We start from the raw sequence: 24,891 nt of genomic DNA on the forward strand, positions 1-24,891 counted from the left end.
TCAAAGAAGAGGTACTTCTATTAATATGCCTTCCATATGTGTTTCTCGTTTGTAATCCCCCTCTCTCTCTCTCTTCTCAAAAAATAAAATAAAAATTAAAAAAATCTCCCACTCTCTCTCTCTCTTTCTCTCTTAAATTAAATTGAAGATTGAGACAAAAGAACAACCACATGGCAGGTGTTGCCAACTGCCAACACGATTGCAAAGGCGCCAACCTGTTCCAATAATAACTTTTAGTTTTCAAATACCAACTCCCATATTCCCATTGGACAAATCCAAACGACCAAAACCATCAATTGCAGAGCCCCGCCCGCCCGCCCGGCCGGTTTTGCAGCTTAAGATTTACTACACAGTCCACTCCTACTTAGAACTGCTTCAAGTTTTCCAATGCCGACAAACCTTTATCACAAATCATAATCCTTCATCTTCATACTTCCTACACCACTCTTAGTTGCAGTTCACCTCATTAGGTTTCGACCCAAACCTCTCTTTCTCTCTCTATTTCCCTTTCTCAGATCCCAATTTATCTTAGGAGAGAGAGAGAGAGAGAGAGAGAGAGAGAGAGAGAGAACTCTTATTTGACTAGGTATTCTGCAACCGAAAATGGCTGAAGAAAAGGAATCCACGTCGGTTCCTTTGAGTCAAGGTGGCGATGGAGATGGCGAAGATCCCGCAAAGTCTCCACCTAACTCCTCTAATTCCTCCACTCGTAAGGTCGGTTAGATCATATATTTATACTCTCCCACCACCTACATACTCACTAGCATTTCTCGCCCGCTATTTAATCTCTTGAATTACATTCATTTCTTGGTTTTATCTTCTGGATTTACGGATCTGATTGGTATTCCAAACTTTGGTTACCGAAAGTTCATAATTTTAAACCAGTCTTATGATAGCGAATGTTAATTTGTTGGTATATATTTTGATGGCTAGATACTGTAGATTTGGGGATTTTTGGGTTGCTGGCTGGCTGGCTGGCTGGCTGCTGTTAGTATAGCGTGTGAAAGATTCTGTTTATTGATGAATTTTCATTTGTTATATCCAGTGGATCAAATCAAATGGTGAATGCAGATAATTCTCGTTTGATTCTTAAAAGAAAATCAGGGGAAAAAAGTGAAACGGGTGGAAGCATGCACAGAAACTCCATTGAATGTGCTTTGAGTGATAATGTTACATCCTCAAGTTCTGGATCCCAATAACAGAGAACAGATTTTTAATAATGGACAAACTTGTAGAATGACCAATGTGCATAATAAGCTAAGGCTACATTACAAGGACATTGGGGAAACAATTATGCAGAGAGGAGCAATAGTAATATATTGTGAAGCATTTTATTTATCAAATGATTCTGAACGAAGGAAGCAAAGGTGGTGGCACTCTTATTAATCTCCTCCCTATTCATTTGCTTGAAGAACAATATTGTTATCAAAACACCTAGGCAACAGGTGGCTTCTAGCCTAGGTGGTTGCCGAGCCCCAATACTTCAATGTGCCAAACTTCTCTCAGTCCAGTTCCCTTCCTAGCACCCTCGATGTTAAACATAATAGAAGAAAAATAAAAGATTAAAATTTATTGAAGTATATGAATTGGCTTCTTGGCAGTCATAACCAAACTACTAGAGCATGTTTGAATTTATACCACATGTTTTACACATGTATGCAGTAAAATGTACAGCCACAATTAAAAGGAGTGAAAAAGAGCATACGAACATAAACATGTTTTTCTTCTCAATTTACAGAATAAAATGATACGAAGAAACACTCATTTATGATAGGTAATATAGGCATATAGCACAGAGTAGATACAAATTCTTGACTTGGTGATTACTTAGCCAAAAATAATCACTTGAGCCGCATGCCTTGTCACCTCCTGTACACCAAGGTGCCTAGTGGACACGTATTTACACCTTGCTATGTCTGTGTCTCCTTGTCCTAGGAAAACATCTGGTCACCTAGGCACCACTGTAAGGAGCCACCATAAGCGGACATTGAAGCTCAATTGTGATAGTTATTCTCTGAGAACTAAATTCTTGCAGCATTTCAAGGTCCTATGGTTCTTACTGAGAGAAGTATGTCAGTCCCTAGGTAGCAATGCTTTTAAAGGGTTGAAAATCTGTTAGTTCTGAAGTTGTCTTAATTAGCGAAGGGTGTTTTGTTTCAATTCATAAGGTTTCTCTCCTTCTTATGAGCTTTGGAGATTGGATTACTAGAGCATATTGAAGGGATTTCTAGGGATCCTAATGCACCTAGATGGCTGCTCATGAGTTGCAACTGGGCCTAGCGTTCGATGAATTTCGAATAGGCTCAGCAGGCCAGCACCTTGTTTGACTCAAATTTATACTCACCACCCCCTGGTCCAACTTACTAGAGTTTTTAAATGATTGTGAGCTAACGAAATTTGTATCAATGGTATTCTGAGGAGGGAAGGAAGGGTATTCTGATTTGTGTGTGTGTGTGTGTGTGCTTAGTCTCACACAAAAGATTAACACCACAGGTGTTTTCATGTTGTATAATTTGTTTGTGTTCATGAATGAGTACATGCCTGCACAAACTGGGGTGGATGTGTGCATGATATGGTGGGACTGTTTATGGACAAAGAAGCTATCTACTTCCTCTATTACCTGGGCAATTCACTTACTCATCCGTGCCATCATGACATGTCATGGGTATAGATATTTGTTATGTCTCTGATGCACACCCAAAATCTAGATTCCTGAACATGGCTTTTGAAAAACAAGAAGATTAACACCCCCAAATCTTTTTGACACAATTTTGATCAAGTCCCTGTGCCCATACTCATTTTTGGACACATATTCCAGTATCCTTAGTTTGGGACACATGCATCTGACGACTCGACATGTACCCGTACCCAATCCTTGTTCTTGAACCCTGGTAACATAGTTTCTATTTGGAAATTGTTCTTACTTACGAATCATGCTTATATAGATTACTCAGTCATTTTCATGCCTGACATTTTTTGTTTCCCACGCTTGTCAGGCTTGTTTTGTTGTTTTCCAGAGTTGGATCTCCAAAAAATTCATGACTGGATGGTAATAAGTCATTACTTCATGAGTTGGAGTTTGTTAAGCATGACCCTGGTTCTTCAATTTTGCCAAGCTAAAGAAGTTCATTCTTGCAATTGCAGTGTGGTCCTTTTTCCTGTTGCGGTTACCTTTTTCATTACATGGTGGTTTGTTCAATTTGTGGATGGTTTCTTCAGTCCAATATATGAAAGACTTGGAATTGACATTTTTGGTAAGTCTCTAAAGAATTCTCTGTGATTTTTTTTTTTTGTATGCTACACTTCCATAAGTTCACAAGTGATAAGTGACTATTGATTCCTTACTTTTAGCGCAATTCAACGATAGATGGTCCACTGTCACTTTCTTAAATCTTGGTCTAATTTGTACAGTTTAATCAAGGGACAAAGAAACACAAATGCAGTTAGTTGCATTGAAAACTAAGTAGGCTTCGAGAGGAGTAGCAAACATCTGGTTTTGTTTTGGGTCACTTGAGTATATGATCCCTCTTATAACAATGTCTGTCCTGCACTTGTGAAATCTTATTCAAATTAACTTTATCAATCGGAAGAAGAAAGAAGACTCTTGTAATTATGAAGTCTTACTCCAGAAATGTTTTGTTTGTCGATGTTCAATTGCTTTAATTATTGATCATTTATGAATAATACATAATATTATTCTTTATAGATAAAATAAGTTGAAACAACACCAGAAAAGGAGAACCAGAACTAACAAAGTAGGAGAAGAGAGTAGACTGCTGCATGAAAGAGAGAGTCCACAGTCCAGCGGCAGCCCCCTCCCATTGTATACATAGCTATTAAATTATAACATCAGTACAATATCGCAAGTACCAGAAGACTCTTCTGTCCTTGTGGTAATGGAAGACTTAGAAGACTAATATACTTCCACCTCCCTAATATTTGGCTTATGGAATGGGCCCTTAGCGATAGAAAACCCAAAAATACTCAATTAGTGACCCATGTAATCCATTGGGGACCTAAAATTGAGTCTAACTTTAACTGATTTTGAACTGCAGGTTCAGTTTGACTCAGAAAACTGAACCGACCGCAAAACTCAAAACCGCATGCTCTTCTTCATCTCTTCCTGCTGGAATTCTGCACTAGGGAGTCTATGAATGCTTAATAAAAATTGGTTTCTCTATAAAGAAATATGTTACTCCCCTTTCAATTGATTGGAATAACCAAACATTAACCTGTCACCCAGTTCATATATTCTTACACAAAATTGGATTTGATATTGCTTCCTTTTGACCCTATCTTATACCCTTATTTTTGTCTTCTTGTTTTCTTTCCCTCCAAGATTATTTCTTGTTGGATTTATTTCTATATATGGGTGTACAGACACATTATGTGTACATGGACGCTTACATGTACAGACACATCTGTATATAAACAGACACACCCAAACTTGTATAGGTACGTTGTCAATATATTTTGTAAATGGTTTGAAAATTATTGTTAAGGCATTAACAAAACAACTAGAGGGTGCTTTTGTTCTTATGATTCATTGTGTATTTAGTATTCTGAATGTCTAAGTAATGAGTATAACCTTCGGACTTTCCTATGTAATCACATTTAGAGGTGCATCTTATGTGATTTGGGAGTTGTTTTATCTTGGAGGCATAAAAACATTGTCAACCTGGTATGCACAATTAGAGGTGTTTAAAAACCTTAATGATATTAACATTTGGATACGACTGGACTCCAAACTCTTGTGTTCCTGATTCGGAATCTGCAATGCTGTGAATTCCTACTTCATCCGGTACAAATACATCTTGTGATATACTGCTACAACATAATTCAGATAAGTCCTATACTCTGCCCGTCTTTATTTTCTTACATTTCTTGGGCCCATTCCCTATGGGATGATATAGTTGTCAAATCTATCCACACCACTGAATCTTTACTGTTATCCTATTTATCTTTGTGCCGTCTATCACTGGAGCTTTACAACATATACTGGAAAATGTCACACTCTACAGTGCAGTGGTCTGCTTATTCTTCTTCTTTCATCATGACATTTTTGGTAGCTCTTCAATTATACCTCGTATGGGTTTGTTGTTTTTAGCAATTAACTAATGAAAAATAATGAAGCATCTAGATTGTTAGCAAAATTAGGACAAGGCAACTTTGATGCTTTTTGGATTTTCTACTTAGCGCTTGATCGGTCATGTTGCCTTTTAGTTAATTTCTCTGTTGCTTGTAAATAGATCTTCGCTTATCTGGAGGTATTGGTGGTAGTAATTAGAAGTCTTAAGGCTTTTGTTTCTACAATGCAGGGCTTGGATTTGTGACATCTTTACTTTTTGTATTCCTCATTGGTATATTTGTTTCATCATGGATGGGTGCCACTATTTTTTGGCTTGGAGAATGGTTGATAAAGAAAATGCCGCTAATGAAGCATATATACTCGGCATCTAAACAAATTAGTGCTGCTATTGCTCCAGGTACTACACCAGTCCTTCAATTATTTCCATTTTTCCTAGCTGTATCTGACTTCCTATTTCATTTTTAGTTGATTTAGGGTTCTTACATGGTTTATTTATTTATTTATTTTTTCAATTGTTGCACTCAGAGTTCCATCATTTTTCAGAGCTTTAGAGTTCTACTTTTCAATATTTAAACTTTCTGTGTTGAATGAAAGTTAAGTACAGTCAACTTGATGCTTGCGATCTAAGGTTTTGCTTTAATATATATGTGCATGGGAGGGAACTTGATTTGATCCTATTGAAATGAGTGTCAATGGGCTGATGTTTGACAAGTAATTGTTGTCTCTACTCTAGAGCAACTCATACTTGTGCGTTCTTGTGCTTTTTTTTTTTTGTTGCAACATAAGTTGTGTCAGGCATCATGAAGTGAAACTTCTCCAGATCTTGGGTGTTGCTTCAGCAGTCAGGAATTATCAACTCTCAGGGAGATCCTGGCTTCGAGTTTGTGGGTTGTAGGTTGAGGAATGTTCTGATATTAAGCAATTCGGTATTAACAAAAAAAAAAAAAGTCAACTAAACTGGAATCATTTCAGAGTGATTGAAGCCAGATAAAAGCGCCACAATTAAAATCGCTGAAATATTTTGGCTTCTACCATGGCTCAGATCATGACTGAAATGAAAACTCAGTACCTTGGCTGTAGTATGTCCATAATTCCTTTTCGTCTTGGATGACGCCTAATTTTCTGAGTTATGGTTTTAGCTAACATTATGTATCATCTTCACAGACCAAAATACAACTGCTTTCAAAGAGGTCGCAATTATTCGTCATCCACGTGTTGGTGAATATGCATTTGGTTTCATAACATCATCAGTTGTCCTTCAGGTAACCTTTCTTTCTTATTTTAATTAATTTATAGACATCAAATATGTATTTTTGTCATCTCTCAAACCAATTTTTTCAAAGTCTCTTGCTGTTTGAGCCCGAGATGGATTTAAAAATTTTCTCATTTGAGAATCATTTGCAATTTCCCCTTTGAACAAACATGCTACAGTTTCCTCCTTGGTGTTGGCTTAATTGGTGGACATGATATGAATATGATGTTTCTATTCACATGTGAATATTTGGTTTATTGTCATTACCAAGTATGCTTGGAGCTTATTATTATTATTCTTATTATTTTTTTTTTATTGTTGTTGTTATTGTAATTATTGTTTCCTTGATTGCAGAGAGAAAATATGGATGAAGAGTTATGTAGTGTTTATGTTCCTACAAACCATCTATATATTGGTGATATTTTTCTTGTTAACTCTGAGGAGATAATAAGACCAAATCTTTCTATCCGAGAAGGCATAGGTTTGTTTCTTCTTTCCCTTGCTCTATCTATTATCTTGTCGCAGTGGTCATCCTTCTAACCATTGTTACTTGATTACTTGTAAGCTTGAGTGTTGACACCCACCCTAAAAAGATAAGACATAAAACATAGAAAAAAAAAGTTGGTTTTTCTTCGGCTTTTGTTTGAAGCTAGGACAGTAAGATAAGTATGAAATGGGCAGCTGGGGTGAAAATTGGTTGCGGACCCTTTACAGGAACTGGGTAAGCTTACCAGCCCCATATTATGAAAATAGCATGTTGTGTATGACATAAAATAGGGAGGCCAGATTTGCCACATGGGACTTATTTTAATGTTCGAAATATTGATCAAAATAGTTGAAATTTGGCTTAATATTTCGGTTTCTCTAGACCTCAAAACAAAATCACATGAAACAATACAAAGGATACAACAATTTGTCAAAGTGATTGAAATGTTACATTTATTCATATAAAATACCAAATTTCGAGTCAAAGTTGATATAATGCTACATTTGTGTTCAAGAACTTATGTGGAGATTGTGACATCTCTCAAACTCACGTAAGATCCCATGAAAAAAAAAAATTCAATAAGGCAATTGGGTTGAAACGTCAAGAAAGAGGTAAATTCCCAAAAGAGACAACACTATGCTATATAGTATATACTAGTAAAATCTGGTGCAAAACCAAACTATCACTTTTAATATTTGATGCAGTAACACTTTCTTGGAAGTTTGACTGGCATGAACTCGTTTGGAACCCTAGACCGAGACGAGCCAGGTCCAAATATTTTTTTGGTTCAGTAGGATATGTAAGCATTAGTTTGGGATACCACAGCCTACTCGCAGTGTTGCAGACAAGACTTGAACCTGAATATCCCCTTTTAGGAGACAGAGCAGAGGCTGATGCACCAAAGGGTTCATTGACACTGTGCTATATTCTTCCGTGATGGTGGATAACATCTCATACTATTTGGTCGTGGTGCTCTCTTGTGAGTTTCAAGTGACTTGTCAATATTCTATGCATGACAAGCAAAACTAGAAGCGCATTAGCTTAGACCAAACAACCACTGTGATAATTTTTTCAGAGGATGGGTTTATCAAATAATGGACGACTGCTTGATTATAATTGCCACCTTAGCTTGCCACAAGATCGAAACATTGGACTATTATAGCTACCCTGTTGCATGCCCTGCAAATTTTGGTGTCTTAGTGACTGGTTTAGAAATTCTGCGTTCGATTTCCTTTTATGATTTATATGAATAGTGGATGTTTTGCTTAAATAACTTTGTTCTGATTTTTGTTGATGATTCAGAGATCATTGTTTCTGGAGGTATGACAATGCCACAACTGATAACTCCTTTACAAAGTATTCCTCATCCCAAGGATCGGATCCCTCTCAATAGATTAATGTAGTAGCACGGACTATGAAGGTAGGTCAGGTAACTCCATAATTACTGTATGCATGTTAGTTGGTTTAGGTATATGAAACTTTACCCCTTCACAATTAGCTCCTTGATGATACAGCGAGTTGCTTTGTCACTTCAGCAGGAACAGAGAATTACTGAATCAGCTTCAGTTTTGTAGTTGCAATCATGTAGAGTGGTGTGTAATGGTCTGTCCATCGTATTGAATGATCAGTGCATCTATATTCATTGATGGTTGTGAACGTCTTTGCAGTGTTAAGAGAAAGACAATGCAAGGGGTCATCATTAGTTTGCTGATCATGTTCACATTCTGATGCTGGGTTCACCAATTCCGTAGTATTAGACCTTCATGTATGATGCTTATTGTTTAGTTTTGGATTCCAATGTTGTGTCCTCGTTTTGGAATCATTGAGTTGAGACTTTGACTGCTCCATACTAATGGCTGTGTACATATTTGGATAGTTTCATTGTTAACTAGCAATATACATAGTTCTTCAGTTCTTTTGGTGCTGTGTTATGCTTTAATTCAAGTTCCATCAATCACTTGAGATGACATTGCAACAAGGTGAACAATGGCAGAAGTCAAATTGTTTCTTTCTCAATTCTAATGAAACGTCCGAGGCAAATTGACAGAGGTTTGCATTCGGAGGCATTGAAGACATTTTAAGAATGCAAGGAAATTCTCAATGTATTTTGTTTGTTTAATCCCTCAAGTAAGAAATGGGAGGTTGAAGCTGGACTTTTGATGATGTCTTGGATGTGTTTGGATATTGGAAAGGCTCTTGTAGAAATTGTTGAGAGGTAGGAATGTGGGCCAAAAGCGACATCCACTCTGCCCTGCCCCCTATTTGTTGGGCCTCTCATCCGGCCTTTTAAGCCTTGTAGGGTAAGGTTTTGATTTACTGTGCTTAAAACACCTTACCTTAATATTACACTAGAAATTGGCGGAACTGCCCAAAGCCAACTGTTGTATTCTGGGTCTAGAATGCATTCTGAAACTTGATTATTTTGTATTTTCTTACTTAAGAATGTGTTCTATACTCAAAATCTATTCCAAGAATATATACCAAACCCGACCTGAAGTGTTTAGAACATGGATGTGAACTGATAAGTTTACAGATAATGGTTCTCATTCCACACCATTGTGTAGGCTGGAATCATCTGATGCTATTACCCAGGTTTGAAAGATTGATGTTAGATTTTCTTTAAAGGACCGGGTTTCCTTATCCCCGGTCAATGGGAATCCGTATTCCTGTTTACCATGTGCCCTTAGGGCCACTTGATTGGGGGGAGGGGGGAGATGGGATCTCAGACCCTTGGATCGTGCAACAAATGTCCGCGCACTGTCATTTAAATGAGTACAAAGAAAGTTAATGGAAATTAGGACGTAGTACCAGCAACACTGAGGGGAGTTTGAAAAAAAAAACACCATTGATCTCATATCTTAAAAGAAACGGAAGGTGGAAATGTAAGGAGAATTAGATCATATTATATTATTTATAATTAATATTTACCACTAACATCTTTTTGCTTGAGTAGCTCAGTTGGTCAGAGCATGTGGCTGTTAACCACAAGGTCGAAGGTTCAAACCCTTCCTCTAGCGAAATTGTTAATTCCTTTTTTACTTTTGTGAACATGAAAATTTTATTTCATTTTTTTTTTTTTTTTTATTGGAAACAGAAATATATTAAGAAGAGGAATGATTACAACACCCCTAGGTGGGTGCACATATTAGCAGTTGAGGGATACTTGTAACATTTCCTGTCAATAGATAGACTGTTGTTAGTTGGTTACTTAACCCATTGTGTAAAATTTCGACGGCCCAACTGACCAATGTTGATAAAGGACTGGTAAATGGGGGTGGAAATGAGTATTTGTCAGTTGAATGGATCCATTTTTTACAAGACAAAAATATAATAGCATAGAATTATAAAAATGGAGAAAAAATATTTAAAATTATTATGTGGAATAGTATTAAAGTTAAAGAAGTACATAATAACTTGCTGAAAAGAAGCAGCTCGAAGGGTGGCCGTAAGAAGACCAAAGGGGTTAGCAGCCCAGATTCATTTGGTAAATCCACACATGAAAGGATAATGTGCCATAGGGTTTCATGTTGAGAATTGCACAAGATATAAATATTCTCCATAGGCATCCATTTAGCTAAGACATCCAGGGTCGGGATTCCTCCATGGAAAACTCTCCAAAATAAAATCTTAAATTTTGGATGGAGTCAGAGTTTTAAGAAGAAGCGCCACCAATATGAACATGGAGACAAGCATGAACACCTATTGGATGATCCACTGATGTTAGTATGTGTATCAAAACTCAAAAATTGAACAGCTAGTTTAGTGGTTAGGCTTTCTGATTTTGAGATGGTACACCACCATCTATCCTGCTGAGATCCAATATTAATATTTAAAATGGAATTAACATCATTCAAAGGGAGAAAAGATAGAAGGAGACTAGTATTCCAGACATTACCATTCATCAAATTGGAGAACTTATTGTTCTCCAAGTGTGAAGGTATGGATGTGTAGGACTCGCTCAAAGGTTTGGAAAGTGAAGGTATCCATGAATCCCACCAAATATCAGTGCTACAACCATCCCCAATGATTCTACGGACCATGTTGGAAAGAGTAGGGATTATGCTGGCTATGCTGTTCCAACACCAATAGCCCCTCTTGTTTAATGTGGAAGGATGGAAGATGGATCTAGATGGAAAGCAATTGGAGGTTACGATACGGGCCCAAATCGATTGTGGTTCAGTTTTCTGTCTCCATCCCAATTTTAGTAACAGAGCCTGTCATGGATTTCAGAAGTTTGGACCCCTAGTCCCCCAAGACACTTTGGTTGACAAGGCCTTTTTCTTCCCCTAATGATCACCATTCCAAAATCTCAGGTAGATTGAGTCTAAATTATTACAAATTCCCTTAAGACACTAGAAAGGAATGTAGAAACGTAACCCTAAAACGATGAAGAAGATAATGAAAAAACAAAACAAACAATACACACGGATTTTACGAGGTTCGGCAAGGTTGCCTACGTCCCCGGTGAGATGAGATCCTGCTTCACTATCAATGGAGAATAGGGTTACAGCGCTCGTCCTAACACCTCTCAGTATTGCTTGCATTACAGAGAAAAACTCTCGCTACAAATATGTAGCGAAAAAACCCTAATCCAGAAAGTACACAATTGCCCTTAAATAAAAAATTCGAGCGGGTATGCAAGGGGGCCTCCTGCCCCCCTTACAACCCCCACGGCCCACTAACCGGTTAGCGGGATCGCCGTCCTGCCTGTCTAGGTGCTGCACCAGTACTCCCTGGATTAAACTGCGACAGAATACAAGACACCATATACCAACAATCTCCACCTTGGCTTGAACTCTGTCGAGCCTCCTGTAAAGATAACTTGTAGACGTCTTCATCATTGTACCTCATTAGAGGTACAAACCCGCACCTGTTTGGTGCGTCCCTCATCTTCAACAATGAGTAATTAATCAAGTCCAAACAGGACTCGAGCTTCTCTGTAGTAACTAGCTTTATAAACATATCTGCAGAATTGAGATCTATATGAATTTTTCTCAAGTGAATACTACCTTCTGACTCAAGCTCTCTGATCTTATAAAATCTCACATCAATATGCTTTGTCCTTGCATGAAACACCTGATTCTTTGCAAGATGTATGGCACTCTGACTGTCACAATGTAACACTGTACCTCCTTGCTCCAACCCCAACTCACAAACTAGTCCAGCCAACCAGACTCCTTCCTTGACAGCCTCAACTGCTGCCATGTACTCTGCCTCTGTAGTGGACAATGCAATTGTAGACTGAAGCATCGCCCTCCATGATATAGGTCCACCAGCCAATGTAAACACATACCCTGTAGTAGACATCCTCTTGTCTAAATCACCAGCATAGTCATAATCAACATAACCTGCCAATTCTGTAGAACTTCCCTTGCCACTGAACATAACACCTATATCTTTAGTCTTGCTCAAATATTTGAAGATCCACTTAATTGCATTCCAATGCTCATTCCCTGGATTACTCATGTATTTGCTAACACTAACTGCATGAGACAAATCCGACCTGCTACAAACCATAGCATACATGAGACTCCCAACTGTGCTAGCATAAGGGACTTGAGACATCTGCTCCACCTCCTCATGTGTTGTAGGGCATTCCCTTTCAGATAACTTGAAGTGGCCAACTAACGGAATGCTGACCGGCTTAGCCTTTTTCATAATGAAACGCTCTAGCACCTTTTCAATATACCTCTTTTGAGTTACCCAAAGTTTACCTGCATTTCTATCTCTAAAGATTTCCATGCCAAGGATCTTCTTAGCAGCATCAAGATCCTTCATCTCAAATTCAGCACTCAACAAAGACTTCAAAGATACTATATCATGTTTGTTCTTTGCAGCAATAAGCATGTCATCAACATAAAACATCAACAAAATAATGGAATTATCACTTGACACTTTATAATAAACACAACTATCATACTCACTTCTTGTGTAGCCAATCTTCATTATGTGGGAATCAAAGCGCTTGTACCACTGCCTAGGAGATTGCTTAAGGCCATAAAGCAACCTCTTAAGTAGACAAACATGGTCTTCCTTTCCCTGCACCTTGAAACCTTCAGGCTGCTCCATGTAAATCTGTTCCTCCAAGTCACCATGAAGAAATGCAGTTTTCACATCAAGTTGTTCAAGCTCTAAATCATACATGGCCACCAAAGCAAGTAGTACCCTGATCGAAGTGTGTTTCATCACCGGAGAAAATATTTCATTGTAGTCTATCCCCTCCTTCTGTGCATAGCCCTTGGCTACAAGTCTGGCCTTATACCTTTCACGCTCCTTCTCATATGCTACCTCTTTCTTACGAAAGACCCATTTACACCCAATGATTTTTCTTCCCTTGGGTTTTTCCACAATCTCCCAAGTCTTGTTCTTCTGTAGAGATTCTATTTCCTCCATCATAGCTGTTATCTATTTATCATGATGTGCATCACTCAAAACATCATGGTAGGAAGATGGATCACCTGTACCTATAGTGAGGGCATAGGCAACCATGTCCTCAAACCCGTATCTCATAGGTGTTTTGTGAGTACGCTTCCCTTTACCCTTTGCCACAGTATAGGGAACTTCTATTGCTTCCTGTTGTCCTGGTAAGTCACTTGATGACTCATTCTCTCTTATTGTTTCTAACTCACCTAACTCCACCCGCATAGTAGAACATTCTTTATTTTCATCAACTGCTTGTGAATTGTAATTTGATTTCACTATATGAGACTCATCAAACACGTCTCTGCTAACCACAACTTTCTGTGAACTTAGATCCCGCAACTTGAATCCATTTACACCTTTCTTAAAGCCAAGAAAGATACATTGCTTAGACTTTGAGTCTAACTTGGAACGCTGCTCACTCTCAACATGCGCATAGGCTGGACAACCAAATATTTTTAGGATAGAATAATCTACTCATTTTCCTGTCCATACCTCTTCAGGAATTTTACAATCAATTGCCTTTGATGGAGACCTATTGATGAGGAAACATGCCATGTTCACTGCTTCTGCCCAAAATCTCTTGCTCAACCCTGCATTCAGCCTCATACTCCGAGCTCTTTCTAGAAGTGTTCTGTTCATCCTTTCAGTTACATCATTTTGTTGTGGTGTCTTTGGAACCGTGAAGTGACGTGTAATCCCTTCAGCTTTGCACAATTCTAGAAACGGCTTGTATGTGTACTCTCCTCCATTATCTATTCTCAAGTGTTTAATTTTCTTTTCTATCTTCCTTTCTACCTCAGCCTTCCATTCCTTAAATTTAGTGAACACCTCACTTTTATGCTTCATGAAGTAGATCCATACTTTCCTTGAGTAATCATCAACAAAGGTCATGCAGTATTCTGCCCCACCTTTAGATTTTGTTGTTGAAGGACCCCATATATCGTTGTGTACATAATCAAGCACCCATTTACTCTTATGTTTTGTAGTTTTGAAACTGACCTTGCACTGCTTTCCAAACACATAATACTTGCAGAAGTTCTGTTTACAAGTCTTTACTCCCTTCAACATTTTCCTTTTATGAAGCTCTATCAATCCTCTTTCTCCCATATGCCCTAACCGCATATGCCACAGATAGGTATCATCTGTATCAAATACTGCATCTGTAGTCACAGATGCTCCACCTATAACTGTGCTCCCTATGAGTCTGTATAGGTTTCCTGCTAGCTGTCCGTTCATGACAACCATTACACCCTTAATAACTTTGAGAACTCCACCTTCCGCTATGTACTTGTAGCCATTTGAGTCAAGTACCCCCTAAGATATTAAATTTTTCATTAATTCTAGTACATGTTTCACATCTACTAAGGTTCTTACTATCCCATCAAACATCTTGATTTTGATAGTGCCTATCCCAATGGTTTTGCATACGGCATCATTCCCCATTAGGACAGACCCACCATTATATGGTTGATATGTATCAAACCAATCATTATGTGGACACATGTGATATGAACATCCAAAATCTAAAATCCAAGAATCAGAAGGTTGATTCTTACCTAATGATATAGAGAGTACATCTCCATCATCTTCATCTGAACTGCCAGCCACGCTAGCTTCCTCAGATGCCTTATCTACACCTTTCTTCTTTAAGTCCGCCTTCCTCTTCAAGCACTCTCTCTTCAGATGACCTTCCTTCTTGCAATAGTAACAAGAGACCTTTGTCTTTGCCCCTTTTGATTTCGATCGACTCTTCCCATATCCCTTCTGATTTGATTTCCCTCTTTCCTGCTCCTTGTCACCTCCGAAAAAACCTTCTCCTTAAGATTTCGTACTGCTGACCTTCTTCCTTGTATAATTGGACATGAGGACAACTACGACTTCATCCATCTCAAGGGTCTCCTTCTAGTACAAGAGAGTCGTTACTAGGTGATCATATGATTCTGGGAGCAACGACAGTAATAGTAACGCCTTGTCTTCATCCTCGATCTTAACCTCCAGGTTTGCAAGTTTACTTACGATCTGATTGAATATGCTAAGATGCTCTAATAGATCCGTACCTTTCTCCATCTGTAGAGAATACAATTGCTTCTTCACAAACAACTTATTCGTTAAGGATTTCGTTATGTAGATGCTTTCAAATTTCGCCCATAACTGCGGTGCAGATTCGATACCCACAACATATTGTAGGACATCATCAGAAAGATTTAATCGAATAACACTTACCGCCTTTTCCTCCATCTCTTCCCAATCTTTATCAATAATTTTTGCAAGTTTCTTCGACTTCCCGAACAACTTTTTCGCCAAACCCTATTGTATCAGAAGATCATTCATCCTTTGACGCCAGAGGGTGAAATTGTTCTTCCCATTAAACCTTTCGATGTCATACTTCACATTCAATCCCTTCTCTGTCAACGTGATAGTAAACCCTAGAAAACGAAAACCTAGAGCTTTGATACCAATTTGTAGAAACGCAACCCTAAAACGATGCAAAAGATAATAAAAAAACAAAACAAACAATGCACAAGAATTTTACGAGGTTCAACAAGGTTGTCTACGTCCCCGGTGAGATGAGATCCTACTTCACTATCAATGGAGAATAGGATTACAACGCCCGTCCTCACACCTCTCAGTATTGCTTGTATTATAGAGAAAAAAACTCTCGCTACAAATATATAGTGAAAAAACCTTAATCCAGAAAGTACACAATTGCCCTCAACGGTCGGCTAAGCGACTATCAGGACCGTCGTCCTGCCTGTCTAGGTGCTGCACCAGTACTCCCTGGATTAAACTGCGACAGAATACAAGACACCATACACCAACAAGGAAGACATGAGGAAGGATGAAATAGAAGCAAGAGTAGATCATAGGAGAACAGTGAGACCTGCAGAAGATAACATATTAGAGTTGATAATTTATTTTTCACTCTATTGAGGAGGCCTAGAAAGCATTTACCTTTAGCTCGGGGGTAAAAATTTATGATTTTGCCAATGGGGAGCCAATGGGGGGCCAATCCAGATCAGAATTAGCCGGAAAAGAACCAGATCCCGATCCCATAATTTGAATCCCTGCATTAAATGGATAGGAAGAAATCGCAACTGCAAATGGTGGGGAACCATTTTTCAACCTGTTGCACTAAAGTGTAGCAAATGGGATCTAAATGACGGCATACTTCACAATGCAATGTAAATATACTACAATTGGATAAGATGGTAAAGCCTGGGTAACCAATAAAAAATAAAGCAAAAATAAAACCCTTGGCAACTCATCTTCCAAGACCTACAAGTACAGAACAGAAAATCCCCCCCAATATTTAAGAAACCTATTGAATAGAAACTGAGAGTGGAAAGAAATGAAAAGGGAAATGAGAACATTAAGCAAATATCACTTCATGACTCCTGCAAAAGGTTACAACTTACAACCAGCAGTACAAGAAAAGAAGGGAATAATTAAAGAGATGACCAGTTCCCAAACCATACCATCTTTGCAAAATATATCATATCACCCGTCTTCCTTTCTTAGATTGTTTGCAACTGGGAGAAGGAGATCCGGATGACCGACCCATCAATGGTGCTGGCGTGCTTACATACAAGCGCCTCTGTAGCTTGCTCCTCTGTCTCAAACAGAACAAGGGCCTGCTTCTTTCCATTCCCCTCGAACAGTTTGGTGTTTACAATGTTTCCATGCTCCTCTAGGTGAGAAATGATCTCATCCTCCGTAATGTCCTGGGGAATAGTGGACAAGTGGATCATCTTGGTGGGAGAGCAGCAGTAGCGGTAGTTCTTTGCAGCATTTCTGTTGAAGCGATTGAGGTTTGAGTTCACATATTCGTGAGTGTCAGGGGCTGACGTAATGTTTGCATGCTTCGAGAAGTTCACCTCCAATCTCTTTCCAAACAGCATGGCTCCCTGGAGATCCAAGAAAAGAAAGTAGATTAAAAACAAACATTATGAAAAATAGTCAAGGCACATGAGTAGAAACTTCAACCCAGTCAGTAAAAAGAGGGGTTCAACTTTTGGTTTACTTACAAGGAGATGTACCCTACACATAATTCAGTGACATGAAATAAATTGACTGCTTCAATCATTTTTGTATGGGAATGGCCCAAATTAAATTGGCCCTTAATGTATCCCGTATTGCCTCCTTCCAAGGAATTGTTTATTTGATGAGACCAAATATAATTTGTGGTCTCTCCAGATAGCTGACCCTGGAATTCCCTTCACATTTTTCTACTTTAAACCATGCAGAGCACACACCACACGGCAAGTATGAATGTGAAATATAACAAAATCACTGAAATAGTATATTACCGGAATAAATTCCAAATACCATGCCCCCCCACCCATGCAAATCTCGCAATAATGCAAACTTGAGAACAATTTTTTAATAGCAGAGTTTGGCCTCAGAAGAAAACAGAAATTATACTGCTCATAACAAATAAATAGGCATTTCTAGTCAACCAGACCACTGGCTGGTGCAATGTATGCCTCAGGGCATGCCCATTCAACATCAAAAAGAGAGTTCTATTGTAATATCTCCCCATAAGGGTTTCATTTCAGGCCAGCCAGGCCGGGTTATACAATTGTTGATAAACCGAATAAAGATGAGCCCATTCATGGAGCTGTGAGATGATATCGTCAAATTTATGACCAAATTTCTCACAGCCAGCCCAAATTGCACCACTTATCTCACCAGAATCATGTAGGCCCTACTTTTTTCCCTGTAAAATTGATCCAGATAAATTATAGTACGGATGAATTTGTTTCTACACAATTTTTACCATACAAGTTCATTATTTTCACCTAATCAAATTACATGGACCTAGGTCAAAAGGTCTGTGCGCTCTATTACTCAAGCACCTGGCTCAAAAGGATAATTATTTTGTTGTGGGACCCCACATTCAATATCCTCTTTTGTCTGACAAACAAACTCAATATAAATTTTTTAGTCATGAAATTTTTCCATCACAAATCTTCGCAACCATACTTTCTCCATGGCAGAGAAGTCGACCGGTGCCTTATTGAGACTCTAGTGACAAAAAATATAACTTAAGCATGAAGTTCTAAGAGTTAAATTTATCAAACCTTCAAGAAGTGTACAGCCAATTCAGCCTGGAACCCATCACCCATCTGAACAAGTGCATGATCCGGTTTGTTGCGGAGAAATTTAATTCTCACAATGTTCCCGTAGATGGAGAAAAGGTTGAAGAGTTTATCTTCATCGATTCTCTGGGATGAAGAAAAAGTCACCAAGCATGAAATGGCAGAGAAGAAAAAGAGATGAAACTATTAATAGGAAACAAGGATAAAGACGCTTACATCAGTATTTAGATTAGAGACCAGGATTGTGCACCTATCATTAGTACCACTTATTCCAGGAGGCAACCCCCCACCAAATGCAGCTGCTATTGCTGCAGCATTGCCCATCTAAAATGAAACAAAGAAGGGGAGAAATAAAAAAAGTTCCATTCATGTGCATATTTGAAATATTTGTTGGATAGAAAATAAAGTGGAAACAGCAAGCAACAAAAATATATATCAAGGAATACTTCAAACAGAGGTCCTAACTTCTACCCTCACTACCACAGAACAGATCCTTTGAGCAAATAGCAGCACCTCAGGTACCATTCCATGGTTCACAAAGTATTATCTTGCCAAAATTAGCATCCAAACCACCCTGACCATCCAAATGATGGACAATAATTCAAGAACTGTATCCAGCCAAGTTTAGGCTAAGGAGATCTTTGAACTGGGACCCATGGAGTGGAAGACCCGAGGTAGTGCATCCACCACAAGCAAAGGAGGGGAAGAGGTCCACTCTGCAGCCATCTGAAGTATTCCTTAAGCAGAAGATAGTAAACTCTGCAGCTGAGAATAAGACCACCTGGAAGAGCACAGAGCAAGGTCTAAGCTACACCCACCTGTGGAAATGCAACTGAAACAGAGAAAATACAATATGTGCATCAACAATTGGTTGCACAACTGATAAACATAGGAATCGTAATTCTCAAGAAATTTAAAAAATAAATAAATAAGTAAAAAATACACACCTGCCCCAGCTCCAGGTTGAAGGGCATACATGCCCCCCGCATCACCATATCCAGGCTGCTGAAAAGTAGAACATAGAGATATTACATGTGAATCCTTAAGACTCTGAATCCACAAACAAGTAAAGTAGAAAGAGCCTGAAAATAAATTGGTGATGAGCCAAAAAGTGTAAACCTTCAAGAAAAATAAAAATAACCATGAAAACATACTTGTGAGGATCTGCCTTTCTGTTCTGAAGGCAAAGATGGGTTTGTGAAATCCCTGCACAATGACAGGCACCCCGAAGCATTACAAAAGTGAAACATGAAGGTTAGTTTATTTGAATATCTTTTAGTTATAGTTTATTGACTATCCTTTAAATATTCAAATTAAGGATATGAACATCAGCATACCTTGACCGTTCATTATTGTAGTTCACTTGTAACTCACTTAGGCTGCATGTTGAGAAAGAATGAATAGATGAGAGAGTTTTTCAACACCAGAAAAGTACAAGCACAACAGTAAAGAAAACACTACCAGAATGAAAAACTTACTTTGAAAATTGAATATCCAGCGTACAGCAACCATCATAAATATTACGACCCTGTAATAAGTTGCTAGCCATTAAAACCCATTCTTGGACAAATATGTTGAACTCAAACAAGAAGCTACCCCAAGTAACTTCTCAAAATGGAACAAAACTACATACTTGGAGAGCATTTCTTGCTGAAACCGCACTCAGGCGTGACTGATACTGGATAAGAGCTTGAGAACCTGCACATTTTCACAAAAAGAAAATGAAAAGAAGTAAAAAAAAAAAAAAAAAAAAGTTTTTGTACATTCTATTTAGTATCACTCCTTGCATAACTAAAAAGGTGGTAGCATGAGTTCCTACAGCTCAAAAGACAAAGGGGAGCATGTCAAATCCTGAAAACGTCTTATCAGAAACACAAGAAACAATATTTCACAAAATGAAGAATAGTTCAGAAACATTCATCAAAATTAATGCAAATTCTATCCGACCAAACCTCTTAAGCGTTATATAGAGATAAAAATTAAGCGAGAGAAAGAGAAGACTTTCAAGAATCTAACCAGCAGACTTCTGAAATGTCACGATCTTTTCCACAAACCCATGAGGAGAAAATACTTGATGCAGCACTTCCACCGTTATAGGATAGAGCAGGTGCTGGATTGTAACTAAGAGAATTCGGTTGGGTTGTGAATCCTGAGAGTGCCCGACAGCAGACCGGCATAGAGACAGCAGAGAGAGAGAGAGAAGAATGAATAGAGAAGAATAAATAGAGGAAAGAAGGAGAAAGAACTTCAAACAAATAGGAGATTACATGACATCAAAAGTTCATACAAACAAACGATAAAGCATTCGACTTTCAAGCAGAAAGGATTGTGAGAAAGAAAGAAAGATAAAAAAAGAAACAGAAAGAAATAATTATCTTAACCGATTTATTCATAAGCATATATTAAGAAAAAATATTCACCAATTATGATGCTATAGTTTAGTATTAGCATTAGTATTAGTATTAGTATTAGTATTAGTATTAGTATCAGGAATATATTCTAATACGATGCCCAATACAGAACACTTTATCAACATAAAACATTATATTATTTTGTGTTTATATTTATCCAAACAACACATAAGCAAGCAAAACACTGGAGCAGTAACTATGATGGCAGCATGATTACAGCACAGCAAGCACTATTCTATTCCTTCTCGTCCTGAATTCATACTGCTATCGGAAAGAATCTAATAGTTATACAATTTTGTTCATGCCTCAGTGCATTGTCAACCTAACAGTGTCTCTATCAATTTTCCATAAGTTCTCAAAGTCCTCGTAATTATCTTCATGTTCAATATATGTTTATTCATACCTATTAGTCCATAGAACTGCCTGCCTTTATTCTCTCTAGAAAAACAACTAAATGTGATTGAGAAAACCAGTGATAAATAAGGCACTCAATAAAATGACATTTTATTACTTTCCATATTAGCATTGCATTGAAAGATTTTGAAAAACTGGTGAAACATCATTAGCTGTTTTATACTTAATAAATATGAAATTATTACCCAACCATTAGACTAAACTGGAATCCAAGTAAACTAGCAAGCTAGCTAAGGAATACAAAGATAATACCAGAAAAGATATAAGTGCCAACAACAGAGAGCAGAAATAGGTTGGATGATCATGTTCCAGAAAAGGTTCAATGTTTCAGTTTGTAACCTGCCTCGAAACCAAAACATTTTGTGAAACCAAAATTTAGACCAAAACCTGGTAAGTATCGGCTGCAAGTTTTGACTGGTGGTTTTGAGGCCCAAATGGCTAAATTAGGCCCCAAACAATCATTGCAACCGTGTTCCGAACCAGTTTCCAGTCACACACGCCAAGATTGATCATACCCATATAAAATATCCATAACAAATTAAAACTCAAATGGAAACCAAAGAAACAAGCAGACGGGAGAAAGAGACCAAGAGTTGCCATGTAGAAGAAATAAGAAGCTAAATCATGTTGTAGGACCAGTGTCCATGATTGATGGATGTGTAGGCACATCCTTGAGAAAATTCTTTTCCGTTTCATATGCTTAATGAATCCATTAATAGAGAAAAAAATATCAAAAAAAAAAAATTCATCATCCCATAAGACCTAAAAAATAAAAAATAATAATAAGTGCCCAAAAATATGGAGAACACATCTATATCCACAAAAGAGCATCCACATGCAGGAGTTGCTTTATTGTTTGCATAAAGGTGCCAAAAAATACAGATAACACATCTATATCCACAAAAGGGCAGCCATACTCAGACCTTGCTCTATTATATGCATAGAGGTGGCATCAAACACCAGAAAATGAAGAAGTGGTTAACTAACACACACAGTTCAAGTTAACTAATAAACGGTTGCTCCTTGGGAAAGCCAGGGAAAGCTGGCGCAGGGGGTGTTTTCAGGGATTGGCACCTAACAAGCGGTTTGTTCTTATGGAATCTACCTTGGTGTCACCACAAACTTTGTGGCTGAATTCCGTGCTTTACTTCTAGGGTTACAACAAGCAAAGGATATGAATCTCACGAAGATTTGGGTAGAAAGTGATTCAGTGGAAGTGGTACTTATGGTTACGAAAGGTATAGTTCCTTGGTATGTTTGGCAACACTGGACATCTCTGCAAAACTACTTATAGTGTATTCAGTGGAAAATCATTCACTGCTATCGGGAAGCTAATCCTATTGCTGATTTTCTTACAAAGTCCGCAGCAAAGTTAGAAAATTCAGTGGACCCAACCTCTTGGCAATCCAAAATGCTTGATGATCTTCAAATAGATGCTCAGGGAAGAGCTCACTATCGTTTTTGTTAATTTGGGAGAATTCTCCTTTTTTTTATTTTTCTTTTGTGATCTCTAATCTTACCCCTGCTGACGGCAATGCCGAAGGTGAGGCTAGGCATATGAGATTCTTGGCAGCAGTTTGTATTTTTCCCTTCTAATCTTTCTTTCTTTCTTTTAATATACTTGAAATTTTAGCGGGAAGAAAAAAACTAACAACCAGATACAAAATATTCATGCTTGTCACCTTATATAACCATATCATGAAGCCAATATGAATCAAACTTAACTAAGCCTTATCCTAACTTAAAGGGGTCACCTACAGGGTTAAGTCTGAAAAAAACAAAAGACCAGCTGAATACTTCAAAATTAAACAGAATATGTTTCAGCCTTGCCATTGAATATGTTCTGAGTATTTGTCCCCAGCAAATGCACATCGTCCACAACATAGATAAGTTGATGCTTCCACACCCATAAGAACAAGTACACAATGGGTGTAGTGTATAAAGCATTACAAAGTGCACTTCTAAAGAGTTGTCCTTATAAAACATTACAAAGTTTGCTTCAAACCTGCTACCTAAGAGCAACATTTGTACAATCCTCACCCAAAGTATCAGATTACCAACCTGGTCCCCTTTGCGTCCTTGAACATTTTGATCCATTGTAGTGAGTTCTTGATGTGATGAGAATTGAATGTACACATTTCTCCCCCTATTATAGAAAGGCCAAAATTTTGAAAAAAAAAAAAAAAAAAAAAAAAGCATTAAAGTTTTATTGAAATATCGGTCACATGATCCATATATCCAGCACAGGAATTTATAATGAAACGATGTCCCCATCAACATGGTTACACTAGAATAAGACTCCAATATCATAATACCTGACGCTCGGCTGCACATTTGTGTAGTATTGCAATGCACTCACAGCTGAGGCTACATCCTGCATCTGGAGCAGGGCCTGCACAAATGCAGATACAGAACAATTTGTAGGCCATCCAGAAAAAATGAGCTATGAAGTCAACAACCAAGAAAGAACTACAAAAGGCTCCCCAACAAAGACAGAATTAAACCTGATTTTTAGCACGCAACATGACTAGCTTAGCGACAACACCAAAAGGCTGGACCAACTGAAGGAGATCGTTCTGAAAATATAGAAGGCAAAACAAAAGTCCAATGCACATATAGAGAAAGCAATAGAGATATAGACAGAGGATGATTCAAGGAAATTTAAAATACCTCAGAAATTTCGTGTCCCACATTGCGGATGTGGATGACTTTTGAAGGCTCTGTCATTTTAGTAGACACCTGGCGCAATAGTAGCAACTGGTGAATAATTTTATGGGATACAGAAATGCCAAAACAGTTCCCAGATAAATAAAATGACCAAAAAAATTTTTTTTTTGATTAAGCATCAGGGCTAGAGAATTTAAGGGGAAAACAAAAAAAGTAAAAAATCCCGTCCTCGTTCTCATTATCTTTTCTCTACTGGGGAAGTGGGGTAAATGGTAACGAATACCATATAAATGCTTAGAGTGCTGACCCAATTAGTAAAATGGCATTTTCCCTCGCAGTTTATTCGAGTATGACAAGTTTCAACATGGCGTGAAAGTACTAGACAGAAATAACATCGACGACAGTAAGATGGAGAAAGAAAGATACAACCTTTAATCCAATAATAAGCAAATATAGCTATAGCTGCAAGCATGCAACTTCAACGTCCATCAACCAATAAAACCCTAAAAATAACTAAAACCCCAATCTGTATATAATTTCAAGAAGGGCAAGGAGGGAAACAAAAGAAGAATAAACTAATTTTCCTTTTTGTAACTCTGAATTGCTACCATTGACACCATCTTCAAACCCTAAATATATTCAAAGGGTTAAATTAAAGACTCAAATCCTAAGATAAAACGAAGAAAACCTTCACTGTCATAAAATTAAGCATCATTCATGCACGGAGGAAATCTAAAACCAGTGTAAAAAACTACGAAGAATTAAACAAGCAGCTCGAAACCTGGATGGAAGCTTCGGGATTAGCAAGTCGCCAATGTCGGATCTAAGAGTTCGAATCAGAGAAGTAGCAGCTACAAACTGTTACGCATGTTACCGCTTCGTGTCCTAGGTTTCACAAATCGTCTACTGATGAGGTTTACTGAAGAACTCGAAGAGAAAATGGAGAAGGGGAAGGGGAAGACGGAAAACTGCGAGGCTCTCTCTATATGGATTTATTTTGTTTCCCTGGAGAAAGAGTATCAATTATTCTCTTTAGGGCATGAATAGGG

At 38.0% G+C, this 24,891-nt stretch overlaps 2 protein-coding genes and 1 non-coding gene across 9 annotated transcripts; 2 read left to right on the plus strand and 1 right to left on the minus strand.

Annotated features, from left to right (window-relative positions):
* Positions 1-330: 330 nt before the first annotated feature.
* LOC122074119 (protein LIKE COV 2-like) lies at positions 331-8,743 on the plus strand. Of its 6 annotated transcripts, none has more exons than XM_042638972.1 (8): positions 331-714; positions 2,997-3,049; positions 3,145-3,254; positions 5,319-5,486; positions 6,254-6,351; positions 6,696-6,822; positions 8,131-8,248; positions 8,364-8,743. In XM_042638972.1, exons 1-7 carry the CDS (start codon positions 604-606, stop codon positions 8,229-8,231), a joined length of 768 nt encoding a protein of 255 aa, XP_042494906.1. In that variant the 5' UTR covers positions 331-603; the 3' UTR covers positions 8,232-8,248; positions 8,364-8,743. The 6 variants fall into 6 exon arrangements, with proteins under 6 accessions (XP_042494906.1, XP_042494909.1, XP_042494905.1 ...); XM_042638975.1 differs by having other exon boundaries at positions 8,367-8,743; XM_042638971.1 differs by having other exon boundaries at positions 332-714; positions 8,131-8,257.
* Positions 8,744-9,771: 1,028 nt separating this feature from the next.
* TRNAN-GUU lies at positions 9,772-9,845 on the plus strand. The gene has a single exon. It is a non-coding gene; the product is annotated as a tRNA-Asn (tRNA).
* A 6,555-nt stretch (positions 9,846-16,400) lies between these two features.
* Positions 16,401-24,891, minus strand: LOC122074036 (polypyrimidine tract-binding protein homolog 3-like). 2 transcript variants are annotated; one of them, XM_042638823.1, is made up of 15 exons: positions 24,624-24,891; positions 23,846-23,914; positions 23,680-23,751; positions 23,491-23,567; positions 23,237-23,321; positions 20,367-20,499; positions 19,984-20,048; positions 19,829-19,878; positions 19,688-19,729; positions 19,505-19,556; positions 19,298-19,352; positions 19,169-19,182; positions 18,567-18,674; positions 18,333-18,476; positions 16,401-17,156 (listed from the first exon to the last, which is right to left on the minus strand). In XM_042638823.1, the coding sequence occupies exons 2-15, from the start codon at positions 23,900-23,902 to the stop codon at positions 16,767-16,769; spliced, it is 1,344 nt and encodes a 447-aa protein (XP_042494757.1). In that variant the 5' UTR covers positions 23,903-23,914; positions 24,624-24,891; the 3' UTR covers positions 16,401-16,766. The 2 variants fall into 2 exon arrangements, with proteins under 2 accessions (XP_042494757.1, XP_042494756.1); XM_042638822.1 differs by having other exon boundaries at positions 19,298-19,355; positions 24,624-24,889.

The sequence above is a fragment of the Macadamia integrifolia genome, chromosome 3 (genome assembly GCF_013358625.1).
Source record: "Macadamia integrifolia cultivar HAES 741 chromosome 3, SCU_Mint_v3, whole genome shotgun sequence".
Lineage (NCBI taxonomy): Eukaryota > Viridiplantae > Streptophyta > Magnoliopsida > Proteales > Proteaceae > Macadamia > Macadamia integrifolia.